Genomic DNA, 19,493 nt, shown 5'->3' with positions numbered 1-19,493 from the left:
GTAAAACATCATCACCAACACTGCCAGCAGCAGCATCCTCATTCTCAACATCATCAATAACATTTTCATCATCAACAACAAGATGCAAAATGATAATTTCACTTGTTATTACTAAAAGAGAATTCGGACGGATTGCTGCTATGTAGCAACCACACTGCAGACAGAGCACATGGCATCACCTTTGGGTGAAAAATAGCGCCACACTATGCTTTTCTTGTCTCTCTTGGCCATATATGCTGCGTGCTACTGACTCTGACCTCACTGAGCAGAAGCGTGAGGATAGAAGCAGGTGTCAGAGCCTCTGACACCTGATAGGCTGCCATACGCACGTGACACGGAAGAGCATCAAAAATACGCCTGGGATGGTTTTCCCACTTACATTTAATGCCTAAAACTCTCAGAACTGAAAACAAATTGCACGTTTTGTATTAGCACAGTGGTATATCGATATTTAAATGAAGCATCGACTCTAAAATATCGTCCGGCGGGTATCTAAATATCGATACCAGAGAATCGATAAGTCCATCCCCTATTAGGGGTGTTTATATCAGGCAAAGATTACGTCGTCCACGAGTGACGTTTTGGGACCGAGAAGGTGTAATTGTTATCAAATGGCCACGACCGGACTCAGATGGAATTTCCAAAGGCTTCACTACTGTAACTATATGAGGTGCTGAGCGGCGTCATTTCTCTTCACTTTTACTAACATTGGTAGCTAATGCCAAACTAGATACGTTCTCTATCTTAAAATGTAAGCTAACGAAGGTAGCACAATTTTATTTAATGTGACTAAAACCTGATGCGTTTGTCGTTACCCAGTTAGCATTTGTGCGTCGTGGCAGTTTGTCAACTCTAACTTAGTACGATAACCAACCTAAGCTAACGCTAATCTTCGACTCGATGTTGGCTTTGCCATTGTGTGCTGAGATGCTTTTTTTTGCTTCAACTTTTACCGAACTTAACTCTTTGAAGCGCAGCTGTTGGCAAGCTAGGTCAGATTAGCCAGCTGCACCAACAAGCTTTGCGACTCAGTTGCTTTAGTTTTTCTTTCTATCTATACAAATACTAATTACTATACTATGCCTATCAGTAGAAATTCAGAGTAACGTTAGCCAGCGGGTTAACGTTAGCTTGTGCAGTTTGGGGTCACTCAGTGTTGCCATGGCGATTGTGAGACATAAGGGTATAATTGTTGAGCAAATAAAGTTCACCACCAAACTGGCTTGGTAAACACTTTAATACATATGGCAACTAACCTGTAAGGCATATGCACTATTTGTAAGCTAACTAAAGGTAGCCGGTGTGTGTCCGTGCAGTGACAGACAGCTCGCGCTAAGTCGCTGTACGATGGAGGGAATGCTTCATTGTTTTTCCCCGGGAATCCGAGTGGGCCACACACACCGCGGCCCAACGGCGTCACGTTTAGCGTTAGCTGCAGATCACACAAAACAACGTTAGCCACTCTCCGCACTCGACAGCGTAACCGTTGAGTTAGTTTACCGTAGTTAACTCAACGGATATCGGTAAGAAATAACACATTTGATGCTGTGATGCAACTGTAAGCTAACGGTTAACGGTAACTCAGATTGGGGTCGTATAACCGATGTCCGTTAATAACGTTAACGGTAGATTTGGTTATGGTTAAGAAGTGGTTATGGTTAGCAGCGCGTCTTTATAATAACCACGATAATCAGACCTCTAATTTCATCAGGTCAGCAAAAGTTTGCTGCATTTTGTTTTCAGTTATGTGAAATAAACGTTGGAGTGGCAGGTACTTGGGGAAATGTTGCATCATTTCTTTAAACGTGCCTTTTATATTCCTTTTTGTTTTACTGTAAACTTGTATAACTCGCTTGTCGTGGGCTCAGTGTGGTGACCAGTAACAATGCACTTTGTTGTGGATTTCAGCAAGCTGTAAGTGGGTGACATGGCAACTGGAGGCAATCCTTTTGATGACAGTGCAGAAGAGCTGCACAACTGGACTGTAACCAACGGGAGTCTGGAAGATCGACTCAACAACATGGTAAAGGGCAAGTTAGAACCTCATGAAAATAGACACCACTGGCAGTTTGATTTTTACAATGGAGGGAATCTTTCATACTTTATACAGTTTTAGATTTCAAACAGACATTGTGCTTTGCAACAGGTATCCTACTCAAACTGATCTGATGTTATGTGGCTTACAGATGCAGTCTGAAGTTAACAGTATAGGCCTTATGTATTTATATCTATTAAAGTTATACATTATTGTTAATCAGGATTGGGGTGTGCAGCAGAAGAAAGCCAACAGATCCGCAGAGAAGAATAAGAAGAAGTTGTCAGCGGCGGTGGTGGAAAGCCGTCTGACTAACGATATTTCCCCAGAGTCCACCCCAGGGGCTGGACGCAGGAGAGCACGCACTCCCCATTCCTTTCCACACATTAAGTATACCACACAGATGTCTGTCCCAGACCAGGCTGAGCTAGACAAGCTCCGTCAGAGGATCAATTTCACAGACCTGGATGAGGTAAAAAGCTGCTGCACTCCGTTAAATCCATTGTAGTCAATATACTGTTAATTTTGTATTCCAGGGATACAAGGACTTGCTGACGGACGGTGGCTGTAGCGACTTACTTGCAATGATTTTTCACTTGTGTTGTGACTCATATTATGGTTAAAAGGGATTTTGTTTATTTGCTCCATTAGTTGCTGTTATTTTCTGAAAGATAAAGTGCCAATGCCCTGTCGTTGCTTTAAGAGAAAATAACAAAAGTGATAGCCGTATGAATATTTTTCATAGTTTGGTATAGAGTTTTTTTTTTTTTTGGCTGACCTTCTTCCGCTGCAACACTGAAGATTGCAGAATTGTGGTGCAGTGAACAAAGTGGGAGCAGAAGGTGTGAATTTTGAATGGGGAAAGTAAAACAACAGAGTACAGATGTAAATATTTATGTCTCCTCCTTGGTGGTAAAAGCTGAAGTCAGAAAGAGAAGTTTTTGTCAGTGCATTATAGACATTTTATTATAGGGACGTTTTTATTGAGTTGAGGACCCATGTTCACATGCACAAAGCATAGTTATTCACAGTAGCTGATTTGGTTGTATAGAGTGTCTTTGTAGGTGTATTTGTTTCAGTTTAAAATAGTTACAAAACAAAAATTTCCATGATTTTATTTATAATTATTTTTTTTGTGGGTTAGAAAATATTTGCAATCCAAACTACAGAGGTCTGGCAGATATAGAATGACACTAACCTGAACAATTACAGTATCTTGAGATTTTAAAAGAAAACCTCAGTTAATGATTTGTTTGACTTGTATTGTCTTTTCTTACTCAGAGGAGCATTGGCAGTGATTCCCAGGGGCGAGTCACAGCCGCCAACAACCAGCGCCAGTTAGCTGGAGAGAACAAGAAGCCCCACAACTTCCTACCTCTGCATGTAAACACTAACAAAAGCAAGGAGCTGCTCCCCCCCTCCTCCTCTGCCCCAACCACCCCAGCTATCACCAAGGAAACCAAGAAGCCGAGTCCAGGACTCAGGGACAGATCAACCCCTGTGGTTCCTACCAAGGATTCTCTGAGACCCAGCCACAGTAGTGCTGAGCGAGGGCCCTCAGTGCAAAGAGAATATGGGAGAGAGCCTAGAATAGACAGCAGCCAGGTATTATTTTGTGTTGTTTTTATTAAGTTTTAGTCTTGTGATCCAGTGAAACAATGAGGTGTTTGTTTTTTCGAGAAACAAATGTGCTGATGGTGCCAGATGAAAAGTCACAAGATTGAAAAAGAAATGCATATTTAAGGAACCTTGAATATCTGTAGCAAACTTCACAGAAATTAAGTTAATAGTTGCCAAGATATTCCACTGTGAGGCCCATATATCAACCTCATTGTGGCACAACAGGACATGTCAGTGGAGCATCAAGCTCAATTGGCTTTACACCTCTAAGAATCATAAAATTCTGCACATATACATAATAACAAAATGTACACAAAGGGCTAGTCTGATTGTTAGAATGGGTCGAGAAGAAGACAAAAATTGACTAGGAACACTTATGACCCCGGTTTGATATTATGGCTTCTGTGTTCAAAGACCCAGTAAACTGTTTTTACATAGAGACATTCAATTTACATATAATTTAAACATGTTGCTTTTCGCACATACATGTAATAATTTCTGTGTCAGACTTCAACTGTGAAACCAGAACTAGGATAAAAGTGAGGGAGTTGGCACAGTGGAAACTAGGCTGAATTTAGGGCAATTTATAAATATGCCACCCTTGGAGCTCAGTCGGTTTTGTGCCCAACCCCCCTTCTGCCCTTGTTTAGTCCAGTCTGGGTTTTCGCTACAGATACTTGCTCACCTTTCATCACCTTACTTATCTTTCTATTCTTAATTTACTCTTTTGAAATCCACACCCATACAACACCCACCTGTCTTTGTGCGGTGTCAGGTGGTGAGCAAACTGGTACAGATTCGGGAGTACATCAGTAAGGCTAGCTCCATGCGGGATGACCTGGTGGAGAAGAATGATGTGCCAGCCAATGTGGAGCGTCTTTCGCATCTCATCGACCATCTCAAGGAGCAGGAGCGATCCTATTTACGGTTTCTGCAGAAAATGCTGGTAGGTATAAGAGTTTTTTTGTTTCTTTTTGTGTGTGCTATTAATGTTTTATAATTTTGTGCAAATTTGTTATGCATAAATAAAATGTCTTATCTAATTAGCAGAAATAGATCCAGTTGGTGCTGTTATCTTGGCTTTGTGCCATACATATATTTTTAATGGCGAGTAGGGAGTCATGTTTCATGTAATGATTAATTTGGTAAAATGGTGTGCCACCCTTCTTTGCAGTTTTTTTCCCCTGATCATTGTATCTTGATTCAATCAGAATGCTAACATTTATTCGGTATAAAAGTACAAAACTTCATTATAGAAAATTATTTTTTTATTCAGCTACATGTCTTTACTAATATGTTCTGTTACAATCTTGCTACTTATAAAATTTAACATCTTTGCTGTTCTACCATCCTTAAGCTAGTGCTTGTTCTCTATACTATTGTCATAGGCACGGGAGAATGAAGATGATGATGCGGGGACCCTGGACTCTGTCATGGGCTCAGGTTCACTGGCAGAGAGCATGTCTCTTAATGCTGAGGTTCGCTCTTGAGATACCTGAACTGCAGTGATGTGTATATTTGTTGTGGAATTTTACTGGTAGTGGGTGACTTTGTTTTCCTACTAATATAGGCCATTGAAATGGCAGATAAGTAATTTGTCCCTTCTGTGCCTCTGTCATATGGTCTTATTTGCTTATTAAGTATCTGAAAAAAAAAACTATCATTCCTGCTGAGTGGCTTTGCAGTATTGCTGTTGAGGGTTTCAATTGACTCAGTGATTGTGATGGTTTATGGATGTGAATTTTGTAGGGTTGCAGGCCTGAAGCTGTGCATGCTGACCAGAAGGAAGAGTTGGAGAATCTGCGTAAGCAGCATGAGCTGCTGAAAAAGATGCTGGAGCAACAGGAACAGCTCAGGGCCCTGCAGGGCCGACAGGAGGCACTAATGGCCATGCAGCATAGTGCAGAACAAGCACTGGCTGTGATTGAAGACGCTGGTGAGACCCACACTCAGCCATATTGACTGCTATGTGCAGACTAGTAGTTTTTAAGGAAGGTTATTTACAAACTTGTCCTGTAGATGTAGAGAAAACAATATTAGTCTTTTACTTTTGCAGACAGATACATCAGTGACAACTGTATACAGAACAATATTATATATTATAAAAGACTTACAAATATTGTCCTGCGTAAAATTGCTTTGCATTTTTTTGCTTAGTTGTCACAGAAACTACAGGGAGTGTGTCAGGTCTGAGTATCACATCTGAACTGAATGAAGAGTTAAATGATTTGATCCAGCGCTTCCACAACCAGCTACATGATTCTCAGGTACAGTAGATATTAGAACTGGCCTGCCAAATTCTCTTTAAATGATGTCATCAATAAATATTTCAATCAGTATGTATTGCTGTTTTCATTATTTTTATACTATACTAATACTAATTATCACTTCAGCATGACGACATATCAAGTATGTCAATATTTTTTTTATTGATGTTATTAATCACAAGTAATAACAAGATGTTGTTATTAATTGAAAAAAATAATCTGTCATTGGCATGAACAGCTCTAGCGTGCTTATCATTTAACAACTTTTATTATTTTTTTTCTCGCAGAGTAAAGCAGTGCCAGACAACCGTCGTCAGGCTGAGAGTCTCTCCCTCTCCAGAGAGGTGGGCTGGCCTAGGTCTCCCCAGGCTGTTGGTCCACCTCAGCACAGGCCTCTTCTCCACTCAGCTTCTGGCCCTCACACTGGGCTAGACACTGAAGCAACAGCTGCAAGTGTCAAACTGACCAAGCTCCAAGAACTCCAAGACAAAAAACAAACTATGGACAAGATCCTTCAAGAGCTGCATTCACTCCGAGACCAGACTCTCAACAATAATTCATGTAGGACTATTTCCAAAGAGTTTTTTTGCAGAAGCGCTGTGGCCTCTTTCACTTTAAAGTGTTGATAAAATCCATGTGGTTCCCTTCAGGTCGTGGCTTGCCAGCACAGTGCAGGAGTATGGGAGGATCTTCAGATTGTCAGTCTGCTCTCTGTTCTAATGGCGCCTCAGCATCCACTTCCTTTCAGCCTTCACTTACCCAACACCAGGACAGCTCCAACTCCACAGACAAGCTCAGGTACTCACAAAAACACATACTATTGTAAAGTAGGTTGGTGTTTTATAACCATGCAGCCACAAAACATGTCCTGCTGTTAACAAATTTCAGTCTTTACCAAAATGTTTTTGAGTAGGGCACCTATTCATGGTGTTTTTCTGTAGGGAACTCTGCTTGAATTTTAGCAGAGAAGGGGAAGATTTAGGAAGGCATAGTCCTAGTGTGTTATATAAGCTTTTTAATTATTAAACCTGGTATACATTGCATGCATTTATTCCATCCACTTATTTTTTCTTTGGTAATTCCAATAGGAAGCTAAAGGAAGTCCACAAGCGTTTGAATGAATTGCGGGAACTGGTACAGTACTACGAGCAGACTTCTGATATGATGGTGGATGCTGTCAATGAGAATGTGAAAGATGATGATGATGAGGAGGAGGAAGATGAGACAGAGGACAGTTCTATGTTTGAAGCCATGTTTGACTCTGAGCAAGAGAATCGCCAGCCTGTAACTAATATCAGGTGACAACATGGGAACCATTGTAAACAGTTTATGTTAAGATGGGTTAATTACAGGGACACAGTACCAGCCTTACATTGTCCTCACATTACAATGCAACATTAGATTTTGGCGTTAATAAGTTTACTATTTTATTTATAACAATTGTTGCCCAATATTTTTTTTAGAAACCCACAGCGCAGCGGGAACTGGGCAGACTTAAACAGTCTGACCAACACGCGCAATGTCAGGAGCAGCACGACCAACAACCGAGATGGCAGACTAAACACTGAATGTGAGATCAACAACCGGTCAGCGGGCAACCTCCGCAGCCTCAACATCCCCTCAGTCATAGGTACTCTCGTTCACACTGACAGAGAATACTAGATCTTATATTAATATTCACCTTGAGTATTCAGAGGTCATCAGTTTTTATATTGTACATTAAATATTATCATTATTTGTAAACCGTAAATATTAATTTGTTATCAGGAAATGCAGCCATCATTATGTGTTTTGATACATGTAAATAAAATCAAATATTAATCTGTTGACATATATATGAGTAAGATGGATTTCTTTTCAGGGGAATCAGTGGGAGGTCTGTGTTATTTCGTCTTTTTAATCTATAATGGAACCAGACTGTGCTGAGGAATAACAGAAAATATTTCCTTGACTCTGCTAATAATTAGAGTGCCAGTACAATAGGGACACACCCTATAATCAGATGAAGGATGAGGATGAAGATGAGGACTGTCTTGATAATGAAGAAGGAGCACAGACTGCGGCTCCTGACAGTGAGGCATCAGGGTCCAGCCGGAGGAGCAGTCTGGGAGACGATGGAAGTTTTCCCCAGAAGGGTCATCGACAGATGGCAAAGGAAAAACTGCAGCAGCTGCAAGAACTAGTGGCCATGGTTCAGGTGAGACAGCTCCTTAAATAATGATAAAGACACTGTTGTGTGTTTTACTAAATATGAGTTTCTGTCCATATCCAGAGTGATGACACAGATGGCACAACAGCTAATGAAGATGAAACTTTACATCAACAACCAAATAATACCAGAGCGACTGCTACTAGGAGACTGGGAGCAGTATCCAAGCAGAATCCCAGAGACCTCGCTCTCTCCAGCAAAGCCAGGTACTGTTTAGGAACGATCTCTAAAGCTTGTCTGACAGCCTGAAAGGTTGTTCCAAAGCATTATTTGCTGTATTCTATTCCTTTTTTGCCTTCTTGTGTTTTGACCACGGTATGATTCTATTCCTTTAAAACTACTGTGAAAACAGAGAGAAGCTGTATGAGGAGAAGCTGCTTCAGCAGAAGCAAGAGTTGAAGCAGCTGCATGAAGAGCGTCAGAGGCTCGTTGAAATCCAAGGCAAGATCCAGGACCTCCAGTGGGCTTGCCCCGACCTCCAGGTATTTTACACACACAACACAAGCACGCAAACAGCATTTAATATTTAATCCTCGCAATAAGTTGGGTTGAATACATACTTGATGTATGTTGATGCATTTACGTCATGCACATGTAAGAGCCCCATGTGAAAAAATGCTAATCCTGGGCTTTTTTTTTTTTTTTTTTTTTTTTTTTTTGTTGTGTGTGTTTGCGTTTGTTTAAATAAACTCTTGTAAATGGTCTGCACCTACGTAGCACTTTTCTACCTTTTGTCACTCAACTTTACACTGCTTCTTATTCACCCATTGGCACTCACAATCACACACACACGGGGGGGAGCTGCTATGCAGCTGGCCAACACTCACCGTGAGCAACTAAGTTGGGGTTCAGTGTCTTGCTCAAGGACACTTCGACATGTGACCTGAGGAGCGGCGATCAAACCAACAACTGCAGGATTAGTGGATGACCGCTCTACTTTCCTGTTATCTACTGATAATAATTTAACTGACGTGTTTTTGCAGAGTTAAAACAAATAGGTCTTAGCCACACACATTGCAGAACATTTACATACAGGAAATGTTTTGACAAAGAACTGTAAACACTCTACCTCTGCAGCAGCCTCCCGTGTGCTGCTGTAGACTCGTCCACTGTGCCGAGTATAGTGTCAGAGACCAACAACTCAAATGAGAGTGGGCTCCCCCCTGCTGTCCAGGGTAAGCTTGCATGCAATCGTCTGCAGCAAGCATGTTCAGGCCCCCCATGGACATCTCTTGATATACAACATAACCTAATCGCACTGAAAGCTGCCTCCCTTTCAGCAAAAATTAAATTAGGATTTATTTCAGAATGTATGTATTAGTTTGGACAAGTGCACATAATAAACTCCAAACTCAGTGTAAATCTGCTTCTGTTTCTGTTAAGCTTCGATATTTGTAGTACAAAGTTACCCATTTATCTACTATGGTCTCCTAGTCATCTGTGTCCAGCGTGGTGAGCCAGCAAGGTCTGCTGAAGAAGGTTCCAGTTGCAGTTTCCACTCCAGCCGCTGTCCAGGCTTCTTTATCCTCTCGACCCAAAACCAACTCAGTTGTGCTCAAACCAACTGCTTCAGAAGCAGCTACATCTTCTGTCACTGACAATGAGGTAAAACCCTGGACTGCCACTGGCCAAATGTCACATTTTAAATGTAAGTACAGATACATGAACTCTGTTTTTATTTGGCCAGCAGCTTTGGTCGGAGATGCGTCGTCACCAGATCCTGCGGGAAGAGCTGCGCCAACGCAGAAAACACTTGGAGTCTTTGATGGCAGAACACCAGAGGCGTAGTGGTCTAGGTGACTCTTCCCACAGGACTGCTGACCAAGATGGCCTTGCTACTCCTCCACACATTAGCAAGGATGAAAGGTAGGAGACATTACTCCATGCACCCATACTACCAAGTGAGAATGTCTTTGCTAAAATATGCCAAGTAATTACTTATTTTTGCAGAAAATGTTAATATTTGTAGTTAATAGAGAAATTACTCTACAAAAAGCAATATTTTGTGCCCTTTATTTAATGTCACTAGGACAATGGCAACCTGGGGTTCCTCTCCCTGCCACCTTGAGGATGACGATGGAGATGAATATCAGTCAGAGACTGGTGCAGAGGAGGAAGAAGAGCAAGAAGAATGTGGAGACAGTAGCTCTGATGATGACATCCACATCTACCCATCAAGCAGGAACCAGTGCTCTTACAGTAACAGAAATAATCAGAGAAGGTCAGACGAAACATAGATAGACAAAGCTCTGCTACACTCTTTTACTGATATCTATTATCCGTTAAATAAACTCATGTGCTCTTTTGTCTGTCTCCAGCAATCTGAAGCCTCCCTCAGCCTTCTTGGGGGATGGAAGTGGGAATATTCGTTTCAAGACTAAGGCCAAACAGCAGCAGCAATTGAGAAGTTTGAACCAGTCTGTGAACCAGCACGCAGGTACACGACGGCAAGAAAACCTGCGCTGGGCTTCAGATCTCTCATTTGCTGAAGGCTCTTGCCGCTGGCAGGAGCAGGTCAACCAGTTGCAGAGACAGTTGGACTTCAGCACCAACATGTGTCAGACACTGATGCAGGACCAGCAGGTTAGTGCACAGAAAAAGCACATGAATTATGTTTGTAACAGCTAAATATCCAGTCTTTGCTGTGGTGGATTTTATATTCTGTGGGTTTTTAATCCACAAGTTTTTGTTTAAGTATTTATTAAGTAACGTGATGGTGCAGGTGCAAGGTTCTTTATAAATTTTTCACCCCTTCCACAGACGCTGTCATACATGTTACAAACCCTGCTGACGGGTCAGTACAGCATGTTACCCAACAAACTATCATCGCCACAGGTCCACCTGCTCATGCACCAGCTCAACCAGTGTTACACCCAGCTGGCTTGGCAACAAAACAATGTGCAAAGGTAAAAGCATTTGCATACATAAGCACCCTCACCTTATCTTTCCTAAGTGGGACATCTATTAAAATTTTTTTCATCTTTCACTTTTCCTCCAGACTAAAGCAGGTCCTGAATGATCTCCTGCAGCAACAACAGCAGCAGCCTTCCTCTTCCACAGCAGGTTGGCAGACAAAGAAGCAGGTCTCTTCACAGGACTCTAGCTCTGGCCCCTCGGCTTCTCCTGGTGTCTTCGTACCCTTCTCTTCTACCCTGCATCCTACAATCAACAACTTGTCCACTGCTACATTATCTCCAATTCCTCCTAGTATGAAATATTTATTAGCTCTTGTTTCACACACATAATCATTTTGGAATTGTATGTGTAAGCAGGAACAGACAAGTAAAACATCTTAATGAGGCTCTAAAGACATTGCTATTCTAAAATCAGAAGCATTGCCTTGAATAAGTCATTGCATTTATGAAAATCTTAGTGTCTTTTATTTTTTTTTTAATATCACAATGTTCAACAAATTCAAATCAAAACTTGTACTTGTACTTACACTAGCTAAACAGTGTTGTGCTCTTTCTAATCAAAATAATGCACTGAAAATAAGAAAGTAAGTAATGTAATTAAGACTTCTTTTCCCTCTTTCAACCTTCAGGCTTTAATTTATATCCACCATTTCCTGCTGCCCCGGGTGAGTTCCCTCAGACTGCAACAGGTCAGGCTTCTCCTGACCACCACAAGCAGCAGATAGACCCCAACACGTCCATCAAAACAGAGTACATGAGTTTTCCTCCTCCACTGCAGCGCTCTCCTCTTAACACAACTACAGAAAGAGGGTATGTTCATTATTGTTGCCTGACAAATTGTGTTTATTTGTGTTTCATTGTTCATATTGTATGTATATATTTTCCTTTGGCCCCTTTTAGACGAGCTAGCTGGCATAACACCGCCTATGCAAACAACATCGTCCAGCCTCACCTGTCTAACAATGAGCCCCAGGATTCTCCCTCCTCCTCTCCCACTTTTTCCAACAGCCATTCACATCCTCAAGAGTTTGACCAGGCATCAGAGGAAAGTTTCAGCAGCATGCATGGTCCTGTTGATCCCACCACTGTTACAAAGACTTTCAAGGCTGGACACAAGGCCTCTGCTCAAGCCAACCTGGCCTCCCGCAGCAAGACTCCAAATTCTAAGAGCCGTCGCAGGAGGAGCAAAGGACATAACAAGAACAGTGAAGGTATTTTATGTGTGTCCTTATTTGCTGATCTGGGTGGGATACAAGGATACATACAGTAGAGTTGAATTTTTATTGAAAATGTAATGTCATTTTTTTGTTTGGTGCCCTCCCCTTATTTCCTAAATAAAATGGTAAATAATTGATAAGAAAAATCAATAGTAAGAGTCTCTTGCATTTCCTCAGGACATGAGAGCGACAGCGTTAGTAGCACTGCAGACTTTGCCCAGGAGAGGGCAGCCACATCTCGTCAGAAAGCTCAGAATCAGAGTCTGCTGGACAAGCTTACTCAAGAGAAACTAGACAGCAAAGCCAAACTGGGGAATAAAAGAAATGACCTCTCCTCTGGTATGAATAATTTTACCTGTTGTGAAACCTATTGACCCACCCTCACTCATCTCTGAATTTTCACATTAGGCTCTCTTTGCATCAAAATATAGTTTTTGTTATAACATGTTTTTCTTTTTCATATTTTTATTCTGTTTTGGTTTCTTTGCATATTTTATGACCATATGTTTAATTTAGGGTTAATTTACTTTGTCATCACTTTTAATTTACTCACTTTTCACAGCCTATGCTTGGAGAACACCCTTCCTCTCTAACAGAATTGCATGCACAGAAGCACCAGGTAAACTCACTGTGCAAATCCAGGCATCACTTGGCTCGTATGTCACCTAAACATCTCATGCATGTTCTGTTTTTCTGCTAATCCAAGGTTTCTAGGTTTGAGGGGAGACTGTTGTTTTCATTCATGAATGAGATTATGCAAATGTCCACCCAAAACTAATGCTGTAAAATCTCCAACTTCTAGATGCAAGCAGTGACTTCTCATTATTTGAGGCACTAAGGGAGACTATTTACTCTGAGGTGGCTACTTTGATATCCCAGAATGAGTCTAGACCACACTTCCTCATCGAGCTCTTCCACGAGCTGCAGTTGCTCAACACAGACTACTTACGACAGAGGGCACTGTATTCCCTACAGGTAAGCATAGACACATTTAGCCTCCTGGTGTGAATGAAACCCAGTAGGGATACAAAATTTATGAAGGCTGATTTAATCCTTCATCTAAAGCGAATATGGGACAAGCTCTTATGCAGTTTTTAGATCAGAACAAATCTCTCAAACTATTTCCAGATACAAATAGGCCTGTTTCAGTCTTTTAAAACTACAAGAGTGTTTACCAAATGTGTCTGGTTTGTGCATACGCCAGAGAAAGACACAATGATACAGTTGAGAAGAGGAAAAGGGGACTTTTGAGTCATTTTTACGTTTGTAGGTACAGTAGTCTCTCCCTACATTTCTCCCAGGATATAGTGACCAGACACCTGGCAGAGAAGAGTGCAGCTGAGGACCAGTTGCCCCCTCTTGGTGCTGCGGCGTGGACTGCAGGTTCTCAGTCTGAGCTGACACCCAGTGAGAGTCTCGCCACCAGTGATGCAGTAAGAGATACATTATTGCTTCCTAGTGTGGAACGTTCACCCTTGTTGTTTGTTGTCTCGTCGTCTGTTGAAGCTTTTGTCTGTATTTTGTGGTCTTTTTGTCCCCCTTCCCTCCTCCTGTGGAGTTGCGCTCTCTCTGACATTTCAATAGATCTTTCATTGCTTTCTCTCTGTCTTTCATTCCTCCCTGTCAAGTCTTTTGTCCTTTCATGCCTTTTATTCTCTAATTTTTAATTTCACCTTCCCCCATCTTCCTTGTCTCTGAATTTAACTTGACAGCAAGGCTTCAGAAGTCTGTCTGTTTAAAAGGGGGGAAAAAAGATTCTCATGTCTCCACGTCTCTTTTGCCAGATCAGACATGTGTTCTTTGTTCTGGGCCACGGTCCCCAGAGTTTTGCTAATTGGGAGCCCGGGCCTTTTGTCTGTCTAAATAATACCTTTGTTCAAGAATGATGGATGAAATTACTAATTTTTAATGTTTGTAAAATGGCAAAGAAGCTACTATTACAATTGTTTGTAGTACTTTGGACTGGAAATTTGCCTCTGTATTGATCTCTGTTTTAATTTTCAAAGCTGTAGCTATTTTACTTTCACTTATGTCGTAACCTGCATGGAGTAAATCAAAGGGGGAAAAATTCATTTTTATGGTTTTCATTTCATGCTGCGAAATAACATTTGAAATCTGTTTGGAAAGAGGATGATCATTTTCTCTACCCATTGTAGTTTTGTGAATGCCTCAAAAAACAATAATTTTTCATTTATTATTTATTATTATTATTTTATTTAATTTTTTTAGGAGGTGGTGGAGAAGAACTTGAGGCTCACACAGGACATGAGGAAGAAGAGGGACGATGCTGAGTCTGTGGACAATGACAGCACCATGTCAACCTCCTCCAACCTGGAACCATTCGCTAACGATGACTTGGGTATAAATATGCATGCAATCATTTGATTTTTTTGGAAAAGAAAAGGTTACGCTTGGAAAGCTGTATCTGGGAAAAACACCTAATTTTCCACACCTGGCAATCAACTGGAATGCTTTGCTTACTTCCGTTTATTTTAGCAAATTGGGTACTGCTTCTCGCTTTCTCACGCAGCAGGGCTTGTCTTACACCTTAGGATCAATAATACACTGCCAGACTGAAGGATATTACCTCTCAGATGATGACTGGCATGGTAAATTGCCTGAGCTGGCATACTTTGTTTGATCCTGTAGTGTAAACCTGCTTACAGATGCAATAATGTCCATTACTGCTGTCTCTTTTCTCCTGCTTCGTTGATTTGAACTATTCGTATTCCATTTCTGTCTCTCTTGCCCTCCTTTCTCTGCTGTTCTGATAGGCAACACGGTGATTCATTTAGACAAAGCTCTGGCCAGGATTAGGGAGTATGAGCGCATGAAGCTTAAAGCTGAATTTAACCTCAGCAATGCCAGCACTGCAGGTGCAGCTGGTTCTGAAGTCTCAAATGCTGAACATCCTTCTGCTTACTCTGCTGAACCAGTGGAAGGTACCCAGTAACATAACCACCATGATCTGTATCAACCCTTGTTCTTCACTTAGCGGTGTAATTCTGCATTGTTTCCAAATAAAATGGGGATGTTAATTGTCTTTAACCAGGTGGTGCAGCTGGTGATGTGCGCTGTCCTCAGATTGACACCCAGCAGTTAGATCGTCAGATCAAAGCCATCATGACAGAAGTCATTCCCTTCCTGAAGGTAACAACAAGGGGCTTCTGGGTGGACTGCTGTTAGCTTTGTGCCAGAGAGAAACTGAAACTGTTTAAATTTCCTTTCCATGAAATCAACTATTACATTAAAATTAGGTGTTTATAATGCAATATGTTATTGCTTAATGGTAAATATGTAAATAATTTGAATTCAAAAAACAAAATGTGTTCTAGGACTTCTTTCCCCTGCACTACGTGCCATACTAAATGAACTGTTATTAAGAGTTAAATCATTCTTTGCTGCTCTTATTTTCTTTAATCAGGAAAACATGGATGAAGTTTGCTCTGTCCAGCTGCTGACATCTGTGCGGCGCATGGTCCTGACTCTCACCCAACAGAACGATGAAAGCAAAGAGTTTGTCCGCTTTTTTCACAAACAGCTGGGAGGGATCTTGCAGGTATGATCAGATTCTCCAGTGCTGCTATCCATTTATTGGTAGCTTTACTAATTTTCTAAATTGTGTTTATATCTGTGAATATCATCTGCTCATACAATGTCTGCTACTATGATTTTCATCTCTGCCGTAGACTTCAGTTGTTTTGAAAACCAATTAAAACCACTTAAGCCAGATACGCTACTCCATTGCATGACATGTTTCTTCATTATAAAAGACTCTAAATTCCCGTTACTTTGTACAGTGGTCTGAAGAAACCGGGTGACTGGCTAGATGCATGAATTCATGGCTTGAATTATGGTTATTTGGAGCATTAGACTTTTTTTTCCCCCTGTACCAAGTGTTCTAGAATGAAGAAACTTATCACCCAGTGAAGTGGTGTTTCTGGGTGTTGATTTTTAATTGCTTTTTGACAACAAGAGGTGTATGTTAGGGCTAGATGATCTATTTCTTCAGTAGTGTCGTCGAAATGCAAGCATGCATAATAATAGCAGGACCAGCAATATTTTCAACACAGTGCAACTATGCATTCACCACCCTCCCATACTATGTGGAAACTAAAGCACCCATAGTTCTATTCTAATGCTAACACTAGCAGACTGTAAACAATACAAATACAGTTATGATGGACAGGAGTGAATTGATAACCACGTAAGAGTGGTGTGTCAAATGAAAGCTCACAATATGTGATCTAAAGTAAAATAATGTCTAGTGACTTATTGAGATTTTCCTTGACTTTAGGAGTCACTGAGTAAATTTGTGGGCCGCACTCTGAAGGACTGCGGTGAGGACCTTCTGGTGGAGATCTCAGAGATCCTCTTCAATGAATTGGCCTTCTTCAGGCTTATGCAGGATTTGGACAACAGCAGCTGCAACTCTTTGGCAGCTAAACACAAAAATAAGAAGAGGCCTGAACACAGTAAAGCAAAGCAAAGTCTAAAGGTTAGTTTTAATACAGCAATTTGTATTTTTGGTAATATAATTTTATTAGTCTTACTTTAACTACTCTAATTTCTGTACTCATGAGTTATTTCATTGATCTTACATACTTTTAATTTATTTCTCCCTTTAGGAAAATACAATAGCTAGTGGTGGTAAATCAGTTACTCCACCCTACTCGGATGAAGACAAGGTAATTCATTTAATATTGCTAACTTGTTTAGAAGTGATGAAGTACAATGTAACAGTGGTACAGTAATGTCTGTATCTTCCAGGACCAAGATGAGGCCGAGCAAGACGGTGAATGTACACTCCAGGAACTTTACCTGCAGACAGAGACGAAGAACAGCCGCAGTAGTGAGATCTCAGAGGTTGAAGAGGAAGATGATGAGGAAGGGGATGGACAGATAATGCCTCTATCAATCAGTAAGTGAAGGTTGTTCTTCAACAACCCGGGATGAGTCGTCTTACTCAATGTCTACTTCCTAAGTGATTTCTGTGTTTTATGTTTGTTTTTTTAAGTTGCTAGTTATTAGATATTGCAATTAATATTCGCAACAGGAAGGATTGCCATTTCTCAGTAACATATTTAAATTGAAAAAAATTACATTGAAAAGTGGTAAATCAAAACAAATCCACCATAGAAAACAATATAGCAGAAATCTGCTGAGAGAGACCTTTTTAAAAATAAGAATACGCATGCAACATTACACAACTCACATTTACGTCTAATTCTAGTGCTGTCTTTTTTGTTTTTGTTTTTTTTTAGGTCTTTCCAAAGCTGAGACTCAGGCCCTGACAAACTATGGCAGTGGGGAGGATGAGAACGAGGAGGAGGAAATGGAGGAGTTTGAGGCTGGACCTGTAGATGTTCAAACCTCGTTGCAGGCTTCAGCTGATGGACAGATGGAGCAGGAGGTCAGGGTCACAGTTAGTCAGTTTTTTTGTTTTTTTTTAACGACATGCCTTTTTCTTAACATCACTCGTGTTATTGTTACAGGCGGCAACAGCCATTGGAACACCGGAGACAAAAACTGAGCAGACAAATTCAGAGAAAAATGATGGTGAGAACTTCCTTCCACCTCACAAAACTTCAGACTGGTTTTTGTGTGAAATCTTATATTTTAACTTGTTTGTTCTGTAGACTTTCAGCACAATATTTTGTCTACAGAAATCAACATGTCAGTTGAGACTCAGGATTCCACAGTAGAAGAATGTGCTATATTGGAATGTCAGAGTCCTGAAGAGGAGGGCAAAGCTGGGCCAGCTGAAAACTGTGCGGTCTCTCACAGTCAGGATCTCCCCAAGGAGTCAACATCCACTAGCAGCCCCGAAACAGACTCACCTGTCATGATCAATGTAGATGTAAGTCCAAAGGTGAAGATGGTTTAATCTGCAACTTAGTTATCAGATTTGTACCAAAATAGTTTTCTCTGGAATGAACTATTACTCACCACACACTTGATTTGCCCTTGTTTTTCTGATTATATTTACTTTGAGGATGCAGGACATGGGTTCAGGTAACACCAGCCAGAGGTCTGATGAGGAGGATTTTGTCAAAGTGGATGACTTACCATTGCAACTTACAGTCATGTGTGAGGTGTGGAACAATTAACAGATTTACAATAAATAAATAAAAATCCCATGAAAATGTCTTCAATCTCATGAGACTCTGTATCTTATGATGATAGGAGGAGCTTCAGAAGAGAATAGTAGAGGAACAGCAAAATAACAACCTGTCTGCAGAGATCCTCAGTGGGAACACTGAGTCGCTGACTGGGCTGGTGGGAAATGCACAAGCACTAAAAGAACCAGGTATGGGTTACAGATTTTTGTGGTTACACCATTTAAAAAAAATAATTGAGTATATAGTTTACACATACATCAAGTAATACTTTCTGTTCTAGTGTACATTTTTTTTTTTCTCGTCTTTTTCAGACACTGTTGGTGACCAGAGTCTGTAATGAATTACACCAACGTCTCAAAACCTTTTTTTTTCCCCCTCTTTTTAAATCAACACTATACTTGCACTCTCAATCTGTCCTGGGTCTATGATTGATGATTGTTAATCTGCTAGTTTAAAGAGCAACAGGTCAAGGTATTTGTAACAGAATAGCTGTGAGACACACGCACACACGCCAGAAACAACTAAAGCTTTACACATTATCAACAGTTACTTCATTTTACTCCTGAATGTTTAATGGTATCTCTATGCTGCTGATTACTGACAGTTAAGCCTCTGTAGTACTGACTCTCCTGTTCAAATCCACCTTAGTCTTTCTTTGTTCTGGGATCAGTTTTAAATGAGTTGTGATCATTTTCTTTTAACTCTTTTATTTGTCTTTGCCCTGCCTTACTGTTGTACAGCTGCACTTGGCTCTTAATTATAAAGAGATTAGAGTAGGATGAAACTTCAACTGTAACCCAGTTAATGTGAGTTCATTTTTTTTTTTTAATAGAGTGCAAAGCTCAGACTTTAATTTTATCCCTTCAGACACATCTTATGTTTTGTTCTACAAAGGCTAGTGTCCATTGATTTTCATGTAATTAAAATGTTGACGGTCATAAGTTTTAAATAATAAAATGCTAAAACCAAAAAGTGTTGCCGTCTTCAAATTTTGTAGCCAGTTATGTATATACAAAAAGAGACCGGGTTGTAGTATTTTAGTTCAGGAGAACTTGTTTGTTCAATAGCAACTTTTTGGCTCTGAAAACTAACACTACTGTTCAGTAAC

General features: G+C 40.7%; 1 protein-coding gene across 8 annotated transcripts; it reads left to right on the top strand.

The window, feature by feature from the left end:
* Positions 1–369: 369 nt before the first annotated feature.
* pcm1 (pericentriolar material 1) lies at positions 370–19,357 on the top strand. 8 transcript variants are annotated; one of them, XM_067497207.1, is made up of 40 exons: positions 370–670; positions 1,909–2,023; positions 2,259–2,507; positions 3,317–3,640; positions 4,431–4,601; positions 5,044–5,133; positions 5,405–5,591; positions 5,813–5,922; positions 6,210–6,483; positions 6,573–6,720; positions 7,011–7,220; positions 7,386–7,552; positions 7,890–8,119; positions 8,195–8,337; positions 8,484–8,613; positions 9,566–9,736; positions 9,819–9,997; positions 10,161–10,352; positions 10,450–10,714; positions 10,892–11,037; positions 11,130–11,338; positions 11,676–11,856; positions 11,947–12,257; positions 12,441–12,602; positions 12,826–12,882; positions 13,066–13,238; positions 13,565–13,696; positions 14,493–14,622; positions 15,038–15,205; positions 15,316–15,413; positions 15,688–15,822; positions 16,561–16,761; positions 16,892–16,951; positions 17,034–17,184; positions 17,528–17,676; positions 17,759–17,822; positions 17,930–18,135; positions 18,266–18,358; positions 18,450–18,573; positions 18,697–19,357. In XM_067497207.1, exons 2-40 carry the CDS (start codon positions 1,928–1,930, stop codon positions 18,720–18,722), a joined length of 6,312 nt encoding a protein of 2,103 aa, XP_067353308.1. In that variant the 5' UTR covers positions 370–670; positions 1,909–1,927; the 3' UTR covers positions 18,723–19,357. The 8 variants fall into 8 exon arrangements, with proteins under 8 accessions (XP_067353308.1, XP_067353304.1, XP_067353309.1 ...); XM_067497203.1 differs by having other exon boundaries at positions 17,903–18,135; XM_067497205.1 differs by having other exon boundaries at positions 371–670; positions 9,822–9,997; positions 17,903–18,135.
* Positions 19,358–19,493: the final 136 nt, after the last annotated feature.

The sequence above is a fragment of the Channa argus genome, chromosome 3 (assembly GCF_033026475.1).
Source record: "Channa argus isolate prfri chromosome 3, Channa argus male v1.0, whole genome shotgun sequence".
In the NCBI taxonomy this organism is placed as follows: domain Eukaryota; kingdom Metazoa; phylum Chordata; class Actinopteri; order Anabantiformes; family Channidae; genus Channa; species Channa argus.
The sequence above is the reverse complement of the archived record's forward strand: the minus strand, read 5'-3'. Positions and strand labels throughout refer to the sequence as shown.